The following is a 14,591-nucleotide window of genomic DNA, read 5'->3' on the forward strand; positions in this document are numbered from 1 at the left end:
CCCCTCCAGCCTCCTTCTCTGACCCTTCAATCTGGACTCTTTCTGCTTGGCTTCAGCCTTATGGGAGCCCGGGGCTCCGCCCCCCAAGCTGGGGGCCAGCAACCTCCGCTCTGCTCGGCCCACTTCATGGCCCTGGAGGTCTCACTGTTACCACAGACATTTTTCTTTTCGCCTTATACTTCTCACTGCCTCCCAGAGGCCTGGCTCGCGCTGGGCACTCCGGAGCTGGGCTTGGCTCCTCCGGTCTTAGAAGGACTGAAGCCCAGCACCCTCTTTCCTGCTTTCTCTTGCTGTTTCCCTGGCAACCATGGATGACCAAGTCACTGCCAGCAGGGCTGGTAGTTGGGGCTGGCCTTTCCTTCCAGATTTTTGGGGAATGGAAGGCTGGCTCCTTGGCTTAAGTCTGGGCAGGTCTTGGCTGTGTCCTGCTGCATCTGTTGCCCACCCACCAGGAGTCCCCGGTAGGAAGGCCTGGAAGCAGGCCTCTGTTCATGTCCACCCCGCTTCAGTCTCAGCTGTGGATATTTCCACAGCCAAGGAGGGACAGACCTTCTGGAGTCTGTTTCCTAGTTCTGTCCCCTTCCACATGTACGGGACCAACTTTCCTCACGTGGTACTGCTACAGGGGGTTGCCAAGTGCCTGGTTTCAACAGGACTGGCATCTTAGGTGACAGGGCTCAGAGGGCGGCCCTGCCAGTCCCAGCTTCCACTCTGAAGGCCTGTGGACACTCACTCCCACTACCAGAATATTCTGGTCCAAGTCAGTGACAAGCACCCTTTTTTCTCATATGGACAAGTCATCACCTCCAGGCTCTGCGGACCTGTCTGCTGTGGAGTCAGGTCCCTAATCTGGCCAGAGGTGACTCAGTGCCTCAGGATCTGGGGGTCCTGGGTGGGGACTGGAGCAGAGGCTCAGAGTACCCATAGGGGCAGGGGAGACTTTGCTATTAGTTCAGCCCCTGCCAAGTGGTTTCTAGCAGCCTCCCCCAGAAAGCATGGGACCAGGGGGCCCTGTCAAGAAAGAAGTTGAAAAAAAAATCAGCCCATCACTTGGGTGGAATTTTCCAGTGCTCATAAACAGGACCCTGGTCCCTTGTAATGAGTAGCTTTCATCCCAGCTGTGTCCCTTGGTATTACACTCCTCGCTGACAGACTTGTCCCTGGTAGCAGGGCAGTACCTGCTGGCCCTGATCCACATGGAGGTCTCTGTGGAGACAGGCCCCATCTGTAAGCTGGGTGGGGCCTGGGCCCTGGCTCTGCCCTGGTGACTGGTTCTCAGGACCCCTGAGGCCTGGGAGTTGCTGCTGGGTCTGCCTTTGTCCAGCCTTGTATTCTGCTTTCTGCTCTTTGTATATCAAGTGTTGTTCTCAGCCCCACTGAGGGGGAGTCTTTTGGATCTTTGGTCTTTCTCCTGTGCCGCTGTCCCGCTGGTTTTTACCTGGGACACTGGTACTGTGAACTCAGTGTTCACATTCATACTTAATTATGTCCTTGGCACCAATCATGTAATTCACCGTTTGCACTTTTTTGTATTTCAATAAAAATGGAGATGGAAAACTGCCCGTCTGGCTGGAGTTGACCAGGATATGGAGGTTAAGGATGGGAACTGGGTGGTTCAGGAGAGACAGGATGAGGCCTCAGGAGACCCCGTTCCCAGCCTCTTCCATTTTGAGGCATGAGTGGATATGACATTTTCCAGGCTAAGTGTGAAGTCAGGTTCTGTTTTGCACCAGCAGCATTCCAGCTGGCTGCGTGTGTTGTATCCCAAAGCCACAGTGTCTTCTGTCCTAGCTGGAAGGTGGTGCTACGTACCAGGGATTCGGAACTAACTCATGGCTGACGCTCCAGCAGTTTCAGAGGCTATAAATCATGCAGGAGGAAACAGCCCTTCTTTAGCCCAGAGCAGCTAAGTAGGTTCAAACTGCCTATCCTTGGATTTGCAGCACAACTCCTTAGTGTTAGGTCACCAGATGTTTATTCTTGTGAAGCAGGTGAGAGGAAGCGTGGTCCAGTGAGTGGAATTGGGACTAGGGTTTGGATGCTAGTTCCATTACTAGCACTATCTAGCTGGTAATAAGGCCTTTGGTCTCGCTTTGCTATCTGGAAATAGATTCTCTTAGAGATAATGTGTAGAAGTGTTCAGTGTAGCATCAGCCTGTCACTTCAGAACACAAATGCTGTCAGGACTCAGCTTGCCGGAGCAAGCTCTGCTTTGCTTTGGGAACGGCTGTAATGGGGAAAGCAGCACAGTTTCACAGCACACATTTAAGTTGGCCCAGAGGCTGTCTTTCAGCTGTTGCTGCTTGCCTGCTAATTGCATTCAGGCTCTGCTGGCCTCGATTAGGCCCATAGGTTTTTTTCCCTCAGGGTTTACATTGGGTTCTTAAGGTGGTAAACAATGGCCTGGCACTCCAGGAAACCAGTCTGGTTGCACAACTGTGGCCTTCAGGTAGCTCAGGGCAGAAGGCACTGGTGGGTCCCTCTCTCTCACTGACCCTGCTGAGTAACTAGGACAGCATGAGCCAGAGAAACAAGCAAGAGACAAGAGGGAGTGTCGTTTCCCTGGGCCCATCTCCAGGCAGGGCCACAGAGGGGAATCTAGCGGTTCCCTGCTGCCTTAGCAACTGCAGGACCCAGGGCTGAGAGTAGGGAGACACCTTAAAGGGGTAGTACATGTAATTACACAGGGAACACCATGCACGGAGCAGTGGAGCAGCTGAGCACGGCTGTACTAGGCTCAGTCAGGAGGTGGGAACATCTGGGCAGGCTTCCCACCATCTGTGGCCCAGGGTCCCACCTCTGTGACCCAAAGACTGGGCAGCTTGTCTGGCTGCCTGTTCTCAGGGCTGAATCCCCCAGGCTCCTCCCAGCCTGCTGGTGTGAAGTTTCCGTTTGTTAACAAGCCAAGTGTCCATTACTGGCTGGAGGGGCTGACCCTACCTTTTCAGGTTCAGGTTAAATTTGGAATTGTCTAACCCTGCCCTTTTTGTCCTGAGGTTTTGCTTCAGCATGTGGGCAACCCAGACCTTGGTTCCCTAATTCTCAGTCAGGTAGGAAGTTTGCCTCCAGCGACTCCTTCATGCTGGGACAGTCTTCACTCAGCTCTGGCCCTCGATCTGGGGGTCCAGCCTACAAAGCTGGAGCTAGCCTTGCCAGGGCTGAGCTGCTGGCAGATGCCCCCAAGTGCTGAGACAGGAGTGGTACCTACAGGGCTTTGTCTTCCTGACTCCTGGAGCTCCTGTGCCCTGGCTGGAGCTGGCAGATGAGGGACAGAAGGCCAGCTTTTGTGTGTCCTTGATTCCTGGCTTCAGGCTGAGGAGTTATGTAGAGAGAAATACAGGCTAATCCTGAAGGCTAACATTTTATAGAGAATTGCCTCCAGGTCAGGCACTGTGTACTTTATACACATTCTCTCACTGAATATCCTCTTGCAAGACCCCAGATCCAAGCAGTACAAGAAACATAATCTCTCCAAGAGGCTTCCTGAGCAGACCAAGGTTCAAAGCATCCTAACTCCTGAGCCCTTCCCTTTCCTTAGAGCCAGCTTGAGGCAGACCTACATGACAGGAGAGCAGGCTAGGTTTGCAAACCACATGAAGGACAGAAGCCTGTAAAGTACAGAAAAAAATTTATTGGAAATCTCTTGAATACATTTTAAATTGTAGCTCAGGATTTCCAAACGAGGTGGGATGGAGGAGAGATGATGCTGGCTCTCACCTGGAGACCGATGTCTGGTCCCAGCCCTGTTCAGGTGCTGCAGGAGTCTGTGTTCACGTGTTGTACATGGCTAAGGGGCTAGGCTGCTCCTCCCGGATTCAGCTCAGTCAGGGCTCAGCCTCCCTGGCCTCTTCCTGTGGGGTCTTGGAGAAAGGTTGCTGCACAGACCAACTAGGAATCGCAGAGGACTATACGGGAGAGGGCTAAGAGGCCTTTCCATGCAAAGCCTCAGAGAAAGAACTGACCAGGGGCCTCCACCTTTCTCAGCCCCAGGGCCTAGTGTGGATTTTGTAGCAGGCTATGGGCATGGCCACCATAGGGAAGTGCTCTGGCCTGACAGGAGGAGGGCCACTTGGGTAGCACTGTTTTCCAGGACTATTTCTCTCTGGCGGAGTGCATGCACAGAGCCGGGCTCGGCCTTAGCCAAGATCCCCAAGCCCGGGCCAACCCTGTAGGTGGGACAGCTTCACATGCAGTTTACTAACAAGCAGTTAGAACAGCTGCTGCCAATGAACACCCTCAGAGGCCCAGGTGGGACAGGGCAGGCCCATGTGCCGTTAGCCAGGTATTAGTTAGGCTGAGGGAGAGAGGGCAGAGGGGTGAGGTTAGGCACTTGACTTAATCAAGTTACAGTTTCTGAAATTAACCACGTGTCCTGCTGTAGTTTTCAGTAAGAAACCAATCCAACTAGTGAACCCCAGGGCAGTGTGCAGGCCCAGGAATTAGGGGGAAACAGTGGCCAGGCCCATGAGGAAGGAGAAAAGGCCTACAGGCCCCAGCTTGAGGAGCAGGTACCCCAGCAGCAGGGGCACCTGGCTTTTTCTAGTCCAGGGGGGCACACAATGAAATGCCTTCGGGCCCAGCACGTGGCATAGCTTGGGGTGTCCATGTTTAGCACCTGGGCTGCCAGAAGAGCCAGTCACTCTGCAGAAGCTGTGAAGACTTGAGTCACCAGGAAAACTGAGGTGTCCAAGGGAAGGCCTGTTGTCAGCTCAGATGCAGCAATGCTGGGAGGCCACTCTGCCCCGGCCCCATCCTGGATCCCTCCTCTGTCACGGGAGGAGATCCTCAGAGCAGCAATCCGGGTTCTGAGAAACCACCATAGGAGGCCTCTGCTCCAAGAAGTGGCCCTTCACCTTCCCTAAAATGGCTAACCTCAGACATAGTTTTTCTATAAAATCTCTGAAAGTAATAAATATTCACTGTATAACCAAGGTGCAACCAGAGGGGAGGGGAGGAGAGGAAACTAGAAGAGCCGCTGCTATGACTCCTGGTGACAGAGTTCTGGAGATGGGAGGCTATTGTCACTTTTCATGGAGCCAAGGAGTGAGTGCGGGCAGCCGCCAGGGCTACTCGAAGTCTGCCATGAGGGCTAGTGGACTTGTGCATTCACATCAGGCATGCCTCCACACTGTAAAAGTACAGGCCTGGGGGCAGAGAAGAAAGGAAGAGGAGACCAGGAACTGAAGAGGACAAAGACTTCAGGACCCCTCCTCTCCTCTCCTTTCCTTTCCTCCCAGCAGTCTTCTTCCTCCTCCTGCCTCCATATCAGTCTGAGCCACCAGCTGGAATGTTGGTGCCAACAGCAGCAAGCAGCCCGCTTGGCAGATCCAGGGCAAGAGGCTGGCAGCAGGTGGATGGGAGGCTGCCTTGTGAAGTGGTTGGGGATGGACAGTGTAAGCAGATGGCCCCCCGAGGGCCCCTTTGTTACCAAGGGTTTATCTATCCACAGGCCACTGGGTGAGTCCTCGCGAATGCTCTGACCGGCCACACTGCTGCCGTGGAGTCTCCAGCACAGGCAAGAGCAGGACTTCTGGATCCCGCACAAGGGACCCTCCTCCCCTCCAGCAGCTCAGAGCAGGATCAGGGATGGGAGCAGCTGAGGAGGAGGAGGAGGAGGAGAAGGAGGAGGACGAGGAGGAGGAGGAGGAAGAGGTGGCTCTCTGTCCCCTGGGACCACCAAGAAGGGGATGCTGCCAGTACTTGAAGACACCAACTTTTACTGCAGGGTTTCTACAAAGGCATCAAATTCTCTGACATTCTTCTCATGCACAGCCAACTTCTCGGGTAATGAGTCCTGTGGTGGGAGGGGAGAGAAGAGCTGGTGTCAGGCAGGGCTGGGGGGGGTGCAGCCAGCCTAGTCACCCAGAGTTGGGGAAGGGAGGCTGAGCAGGCCTAGAACCAGGGTCATATCTACCGCTCTCCTCAGGGGAGTTGTGGGAGGTCATAGAACAACTCAGAGACAGAAAAGGAGCAAGCCTAGAACAGGATGGTACTCTCCTCAGACAGATGGAGACTGACATCAAAACACAATAGAGAGGGGAGCTCTGGTGGCCTAGTGGCAAGGAGCTGCAACTACAATCCCAGAAGCGCATGGTTCGAATCCACCAGATGCTCTGCCGGGGAAGGAGGGACAATCTCCTCCTGTACCAGTCAGATCTGATTTGACGGTACACTCACACAAAAATAATTAAGAAGAAAAAAAAAAACAACAAACAAAAAAACCCCACACATGATAGAGAACTAAGAATCACAAAATAAGACCCGTTTGTGAAAGATGTCATCACACACGTGAAGGCTGAGTACCCAAAACCCTGGGCACGTGAACTAGGCAGTTTCAGCTGTACTCCCAAAAGATTCTGATCCAGCAGGTCTGTGGTGAGGCCTGGGACTCTGCATCTTTGAACAAACTGAGGAGGGTAGGTGAGAGTGGAGGGAGAACAGCAAACAAGAAGGAAACACAGGAAAACAAGAGCCTTGAGGAGTCGGAATAAGATACTGAGCAGAGGCAGCCGAAATGACATGCATCAACTGCATCAGCACACCCTGACCGGCCTGCATCCTCGCTGACAAGCAGGCACAGACAGCACTACAGGAGGGTCTCTGCAGGGCAGGCACGCTCCTGCGAGAGGCTGGTTGCAGCAGGCGAGCCAGCACACTGCCAGGGCGCTTGGCGGATGAGCCGGCTCCACTTCTTTACAAGGGCATTTCAAGTGCAAGGAGATGGAGGTTAAAGGCTTCACTTCAGGAGCCAGACCCCTGGAGTCAAAGCCTTGTTCTGCTGGACTGTGATCTTAGGCAAGTTATTTTATTAACCATGGTCAGTAACTGTGGTGATTAATTGTGCTGGTTTCCTCATCTGTACAACAGAGATAATAGAAAATCCTCCCTCTTAGCATTGCTGAAGAGCACTGTAAAGCACTAAGCATACTGCCTGATGCCTCCAAAGCCTCAATAAATGCTGCTAACAGTGGTAAGCATTACTGTACCGATATTACCATTAAGCAAGCTTTTCTGTGTAAAGCACTTCAAGGGCAGGAAGCCCAGAGCCTCCAGTTTATGAAGGAGGTGACTTGCCCCCTCAGGCAGAGGAACCTTGCATCTCATGGTGTGAGGCCTGGGGTCTGTGGCTGCCTAGGCCCCCTGTCCTTCAGTAGAAAATGTTTTAAGGAAGAGTGTGGCAACAACTATGGTTCACGTCACCACCTCTGAGCACACAGGAGAACCACAGCTACAGGGAGGATTTCTAATACCCAAGATCGTACATGCACCCCTGCTCTGTGCCCTTGGACCTGGCAAACTAAACAGCTGAATCCAAGGAGCAACTTGGTTCTGACATTAGCTAGTGGAAGACACCAGGCCCAGAATGACAGGGGTGTCTGTCTGAAAAACAATGTTAAGTGTGCAGGGAAAGCAGGAACCAAACCCAACTAATTCAAGATAATGAGTGTCAGACACAATGCAAACCTCAAGAGTGATCAGTGGTCTGTTTCTTGCCTCAGGGAGGGTAGGAGGGGAGTTTTATTTGTGGGTGCAGGGGTGGTGGTGGTGCTGATAAACAGGAGGAAATTTCTAGATCTGTAGATGGGGAGTGACCACGAAAAAGGGACAGAGGTCAGAGGATGAGGTTTCCATACCAAGTCCTCAGCCATGGATTGCGCGCCAATGTCTATGGAGAGGCTGCTCAGCTGAGGGGGGTTCTGAAATTCACGATAGAAGGTCCCCAGGTCCATTGGAAGAATGTCATCCTTAGAAAAAGCTGGTTTCTTTAAAAATAAGACAAATCCAGTTTAGCTTCTACCTTGGACTACAGAGGAAAAGCCAGAAAAGATGCTACATCACACAGGCTCCAGCAGACATGAGTTTAGAGCTGTATTTTCTTAGGAACTGCAACTAAAGATATGACATAAAAAGCCTTACTGTCTCTGGGCCTCCAAATACCTCCCAACGGTGTCCCGGGAAGGGTCCCCACAGAACATCACAGCTGAGTGCTCATTTGTCTCACCAGCCCATCTAAGTCCTAAAGGAAAATCTTTGTTTCATCCATTTCTCATGTACTATCGTGATTTGTTCTAAAAACCAGGTTGTTACTAGAAATTGGTGGTGTGCAAAAATGGAGGCCAACCACATCAGATCACAAAACCATTCTCTCACACAAATTACATCATCAGATAATTGGCAAACCACTGAGAATCATGGCCTTTAACCTTAATCAGCACAGCCATGGCTTATTCTTGCTTCTCTCACCTCAGCATTGTTACTGCCAGGTACTCAGCTGCAAGATAGTTGTTTGTTTTTTTTTTAACATAACTGTTTTATTTCAAGATAGTTTTTAAAATATTGTCATAAACATGAAAAGTCAAATGAGTTAAGTGAGGACAAGGTCTACTTTGATAGAAAGTGATCCAGTGAGTGCCTTGATTGTTCTCCCCAAGAAAGTAAGGGACAAGGAAAGTGACAGCAACTTACAAAGTCGATCATCACAAAGTCGTCGTGGGCATGGCCACTGCTGCCCCCGCTAGAGCCCTCAGAGTGCAGGCTGCCTTGCAGAGGAGACCCAGCCTCCGGGGACGCTGGAGGATTCACCTGTTCCAAGTTTCAGGAAAAAGAATTGGATGTCAGTTACTGCTAACAATTTGAGGATTTTCTAAGCGATACACACTGGAGACAAATCCCTAAGCCATGGGACATGGCCCCAGAAGGCCAACCACTGCAGCACCTCACTGGAAACTCCTAAATGAACAGTGGGCTCACCATAGGATCAGCATCCTCCAGCTCCAAATTTTTGGGAGCAAACATGGCAAAAGGGATGTCTAAATTGGTCAGCGTCACCTGGAGAGACACACGAGAACAAGCCTTAGTGTCCGAGGCCATCCACCAACCTGGATCCACACTTTCCTTACAGACTAGCTGCTAGAGGTCATCAAATTAGCAGACCAGGCTGATCCCCAGCCTCAGGCTCCTCTTGCCTCCCTGCCTACACCTCCTTCCAGACAGATAAGGCTCCAAGGCCCACGGGTTCCTTCTGAAATGGATCCACAGCAGTTCAGTAACTACACCGCTTTCTGGGCACTGAGGATGAACAAAGGCCAAGTGCCACTGAGGGACAGCTACACTGCAATGCTTTCACATTAAATGGTGTCTCATCTCTTCCTCTATGGGAAGCTTAGAGATCACAGAATAATAATAGCTTATAACTTTTTTCTGAAGGGGTGTCATTGGTTATTAACACTCTCCAAGGAAAATCTGCATACGTATACCCCCAAGTTTGCACACAATTTCAGTGGATTTGCAGATCTCAGGTTAAGAGCTCTGAGATACAAGGCCTCATTCTGAAGGCTTAGGCATTCTCACAGGCGGGAGTGGTACAAGAATTACCTGGTTGACTGGTTTGTTAACAAAAGCTCCCACTTTCCGGACAAAGATGGTCTCCAAGACATCGTGGGGGGAGGCGCGTCCTTCACTGCTGTTTGACACGGTTTCAGTATCCTCACTGCAGGAGAAAGGCCACATGGAACTTACTCTCAAACCCCAACACAGATCGCTTGGTTCTTGCAAACCCACCACAGTGGGGCAGGAGGTGGCCTCCACTGCTGTCACCATCCTCCTGCTTTGACAGCAGTTGACAGCAGGAGACTGAGATTCCCAGAACAACTAGGAATTCTGCATATCCAAACAAAACTCACAATTCAAAGTGTGCAGAGCTGACTTAAAATATCATCTAAAATGTCAAAGGGTAAGCATTGGAAGATAGGAAAATCACACACACAGACCAGCAACTCTCACAAACAACTGTAACTTTAGTGTTAGTTTAGTCGATTACATGGCCAGACAAACAGTTCAGCCTTTCCTGTTTTGGATATCCCTTCTTTTATGGAGAGTTGTCTAAAAAACACTGTACATCTGTATGGCTTCCAGTGCCACGTCCAAACACACTGACATCAATTACAGTTAAAGAGTCACAATTATTCCCTGGGAAGTCAGGCTCTCTCCACAGGAGGCAGCTGGCCTAGACTGAGGTTCTTGGTTCTGGGTACCATCTTTCCCTTCCCTTCCCTCTCTTACAAACTCTTCATTCTGAAAACCCTTGACATTCCATTTGGCTGCTCTCATGTGTCCCTGCCTTGCTCTGTAGACTGACAACACGTCTTGGATGATGAAGTGACTCTAAGGAGCAGAAAAGGAGACCCACCCTGGGGCTGGCCAGAGCAGCACTCAGAGCTCTGTAGGCTGCAATGGACAGGAAAGATCATCTAGCCAAACTGAGGGACTCAAGGTAAGGAGAACATCATCTAGTCCTCTGTCAGTGGGGAGAACCTGGTTTGAGAACAGGCTTAAGCTGGCAGGTCCTGCATATAAGGACCCAGCCCCACCTCCGCCACACAGGGTCTTCTGTTCAATACTCTTGGACTTTTTTCAGAAAACTAGAGTAAATCAACACATTCTCCTTCAGAGGCAAATAATGAGAGGATGGAAGCTTAAGAAGTTAGAAATGAAATTATTTTTCCTGAAGAATGGTACCAAAAAAAAAAAATCTTTCCTGCAAAATTCCCCCTTTCCCACTACCACTCCACCGTGGGAATAAAAAAAAAGTCCTAGGCACTTTTATTACCATAAAGTTCACTTAGGATGATGTGGGGCAATGCAAAATTCTCATCTCTGGGGCCTTCCTGCTTGAGGTAGGGTGGGGTAGGTCACAACAGCTCTCTCCTCCCAAGGGAGAACTCTGTGTAATGGAAAAAAACAGGCTCTGGAGTTGGAGGATTTCGGCTGCAGCCCTCGTGTGGCCGTTTTTTGAGCTTTGAGAGCTCTCTCAGGAAATGACTTAACTCAAGATCTTCTCATATTTTGAAAAAGGAGGTAACAGTGATTCCTGAAGGGTGGGATTAAGAGAATTCTTACTTTTTACCTAATCAAGATCTTCTATTTTAAATTCTGTTTCTGTAATCAAAAAGGGCAAAGACTTAAAACTATCTTTAATAAGGAAAACAACCTATTTCTCCAACTGATCTCCATGAGGAGCTAACACAGTAGAAAGGAGAAAAAAAATCTACCCCAATAACAAGCAGACACTGTGTGACCCCGGACTGCGAGGTTACAGTGACCTGTGTGTTCATTCTTCAGGAAACAAGAGTCAGTGGCAGCACCTGAGTGCCCTGCTACTGGGTGACAGAGCCACAGATCTGCTGTTCCCCATCTGCAGGCAGGTCCCAGGCCCCTGGCCAGTTTTCTTGCAACCCAGCTGATGCCTAGGCTCCCCCAGAGGTTGGACCCAACTTCCCTGAGTAGGATGACGGCTCATTAGACTCTATTCTTATTTGGCAAGGTTACTGCATATTTTGAGCACAAATCCCAAGTCAGAGTCACTATCAGAAGCCAGCCTTTACTGATCCCAAAGAAGCACCTACGCGGCAGAGAGGGCAGGCCCTTGGCTAGCCTAGCAGGATCATGGCCAAGATGGCTAAGAACTCACCTGCTGGAAGGTGTGGCAGCACAGTGGGCCCCGTCAGAAGGGGTGCAGGTTGCCAATCTCTCCTGATCAGCCTGGGTGCCGTGGGCAGGCTGGTTGGGAGCAACCGGTACTCCGCCTTCCTTCCCAGGAACCATCAGCTTCGGTGGGGGATAAAAAGAGAGCTGCAGTGAATGAGGGCAATGTCAGGCAGGAAAGGAACTTCACATGCCAGCATGATAGTATCTGCTCTCAAGCTTTTCGGTCACCAGTGTGCCACCAACAGGCAGGAGATGCAGCCTCTTTATCCTCTTGGACCCAGTTAATGGAGGACATATGGCAATGACTACAGAGAAGACATCCAAAAAGTCATTCTTTTTCCCTTCCTCTCAAAGCCAGTCAGGCCTACAAAGTCACCACTTCAGAACACTTAGACACAGTAAGTGCCCTTCAACTGTCTCTGAGAGGAGGGGCAGTGCTGAAACCCCCTGGTCTTCCCCCCTCGAGAGATACCTGGTGAGGGTGTGTAGCATTTAAGCCAGCAGCAAACACTACTGGATAAGCCAGGTCAGCTGATCCAACGCCCAGGGCAGCAGGCTGATAGGAAAGGCGAGAACTTGAGAGCTAAGCAAGAGAAAAACAGAGAGGGGCGAAGGAGAGGAGGAGGAGGGAGAGAAGAGAAAACAGGCAATCCTAGTGTGTGCCTAATGATTAGGAGCAGTGGAGAGTCATGAATAACTCACAGCTCACAGCACCATTACACCTGGACCTGGTGGACAGCTTAACGACACACCAGACCACTAACTTTTAGATAAGAAAACACAGACTTGTTTGAAACTGGGGCTAGGATCCCTGCTATAAAGCCTCCCAAAGGCCTGGCATGAGTTCATGGTTTGTTGCTTTCCCAGGGGCTCAGGTAGCTCTTTCAGTTTTAAGCCCAGAAGATCTGTGAGCACAAGCCTGGGCAGAACTCGGAGCCAACGCCATAATCCATTTTTCCAAAGACATTCTATTTTCTCCTTTGTCCTTGGGTCCCTCTGAAACAGAAGGCCAGCTTCTTTAATCATACCCTCCATCACCCCTGTGCATTGGGAAGGTTCCTATTTATATTTTTTTAAAAAAGGATACAAGTCTTTGGCTGTTTATTTAAAAATAAGATATAAATAACCACACTATTTTTCACATCAATGGGAGGAGGAGGGGCAAATTAGGCCTCATCTTTGGGGCTGCTGTGCTGTAGCTGTGTCCTGTTAAAACTGATCACAGTCTCTAAGAACCCCACAAAGGATGTGGGGCACTGAAGTAACTCTCCTTGCACTACGGCTCCAATGTTTAAATAAAAAGATGCCATCTAATTACAGACTCACTTGATGGGAAAAGGCCAGTCCTGCCATGGGAACCCTCAGGGTGTCCGTCACCGCAGGAGTAGGGGTCTGAAAATGTGCCTTTGTGACAGTAAACACACACTGTGCACAGATATACACAGACAGGGGGGAAAAAAACAGAAAAGAAACTTGAGAAAGAAGTGGGAAAAATTCTGGGAAGGGGCAATAGCAGTAGAGGCTGAATGGACCATGGGAAGTCAGGGTGAAGCAGAGTGGCCTGTCCCTCTTCTAAAAGGACAATCTGAGAGGGTGTGGACAAGTGTTTATCACAGGGTCCTCAACTTGCTGCCTGTCTCCCTGATGGCGAGCAAGTGGAAAACAAAGCTGAGTCAAGCTGGGATGACTTGGCAGAACAGAGAAACCTGAAGCAGGCATCAGCATGTAGTTTTTTGTTTTAATTTTTTTTTTCAATCAGCCTGTCTTCAATAAAAAATAAAAAAGAGTGGCAGTTAAGAGAACAGACACTAATAGAAGGGGCCTCGGAGACAATGCAAAAGTGTGCTGAAGAGGAAAAGGATGCTGAGGCTAGCATGTTGGACTTAAACCTTTCCTCAGGGGATCCAGAATCTGTGGAAACAGGTTTAAACAGTTGACATTTTTGGACAGAACTTTAAATAGATGCACTTTCCTACGTCATTTTAGGGAAGGTGGGTGGGTATGCAGGGTGTGTATTCTTAAACTGTCTAAGGCGTGGGAGTGAAAATGGAGCATCCTGACAGTGTGAAAGATGGGGGCACTTATCAAATCCTTAACATTTTTAAGGTTAATAAATAATAGGTATGATGATCGTTACATTTCATCAATTAGCTAATTAAAGCTTAGAACTGGAGGGAGGGCCACAGGTAACAAAGGCAGTTTCATTTACGAGTACTTCTTAATTCTATTCCAAAGATAACATGGCTCAAGAATTCTTATTTTGTTGACAAAACAAACATGATATTAAGACATATGAATAACTATGAGTTTCTAGTTAAACCAAGAAAGCAACCATTTCAGTATTAACAGAAATGAAGACCTCTGGCCATGAGAGAACTGAGGCAAAGTGCAAACTTCTCGGGTCAGTCATGATTAGAGGTGCTGAGGGAGCACTGCCGGGGGACAGCCAGGGGTGCGCAGTATTAATCAGATCTGGGGATGATCTGGTTTTAAATGGAAATGACACAAAGGGAACTGATACCGTGAAACAGAGAAGCTCTCCTTACACAGGCCAACAGACCTTAAAAACAAGGATAGAAATTCGTTTCCCAATTTACTTTTGGGGTCAAATTTCCACTATGTTATTGTACTAAAGAGACAAATGGATTTCTTTTGTCCAGCCTTCCATGCCTCATACCTCCCAGGTTTAGGTATTGTTAAGACTATTATTTGTAAAATTTTAAGAAATAAAAATTTTGTTTAAGGCAGCTCTGTGGCCTAGTGGCAAGAAGCTGCACTGCAATTGTGAAGGCACTCAGTTCAAATCCACCAGATGCTCTGCTGGAGAAGGAGGGGAAATCTCCTCCTGTACCAGTTGGATCCAATTCAATGTATATACACACACAAATAATAATTAAATAAAAAAATGTTTAATAAACTTTAAATGTGACATATTCACATTGGATGATATTAAAAAATAGCCTACTTCCATTAATGTGCAACTGTAAAAAAGCTGACTTTCCTCCCGTTTTTTGCTGTCATTGTTGCATGTCAGTAAGCTTTCCATGCAGACAGTGATACCTACTTATAATGATGGGAGGAAGGGACTAATAATCCTGTGGCTC

At 49.3% G+C, this 14,591-nt stretch overlaps 1 protein-coding gene across 4 annotated transcripts in view; it reads right to left on the minus strand.

Annotated features, from left to right (window-relative positions):
• Positions 1–5,663: 5,663 nt before the first annotated feature.
• ATG13 (autophagy related 13) overlaps positions 5,664–14,591 on the minus strand; it is a 62,159-nt gene continuing 53,231 nt past the window's right edge. For 2 of the 4 annotated variants that reach the window (XM_006896720.1, XM_006896719.1), the window contains exons 10-15: positions 11,471–11,607; positions 9,376–9,490; positions 8,752–8,829; positions 8,467–8,583; positions 7,635–7,763; positions 5,664–5,794 (exon numbers count right to left, since the gene is read on the minus strand). In XM_006896720.1, the coding sequence (XP_006896782.1) occupies positions 5,717–5,794; positions 7,635–7,763; positions 8,467–8,583; positions 8,752–8,829; positions 9,376–9,490; positions 11,471–11,607 (654 nt within the window). In that variant the 3' untranslated portion in view covers positions 5,664–5,716. Of the gene's footprint in view, positions 5,795–7,634; positions 7,764–8,466; positions 8,584–8,751; positions 8,830–9,375; positions 9,491–11,470; positions 11,608–11,959; positions 12,071–12,813; positions 12,913–14,591 lie in introns of all 4 variants that reach the window. The other 2 variants (XM_006896717.1, XM_006896718.1) reach the window with 2 other exon arrangements.

This window comes from Elephantulus edwardii, unplaced genomic scaffold, assembly GCF_000299155.1.
Source record: "Elephantulus edwardii isolate Elephantulus edwardi_28Jun2011 unplaced genomic scaffold, EleEdw1.0 scaffold00189, whole genome shotgun sequence".
NCBI classification, from domain to species: Eukaryota; Metazoa; Chordata; class Mammalia; order Macroscelidea; family Macroscelididae; genus Elephantulus; species Elephantulus edwardii.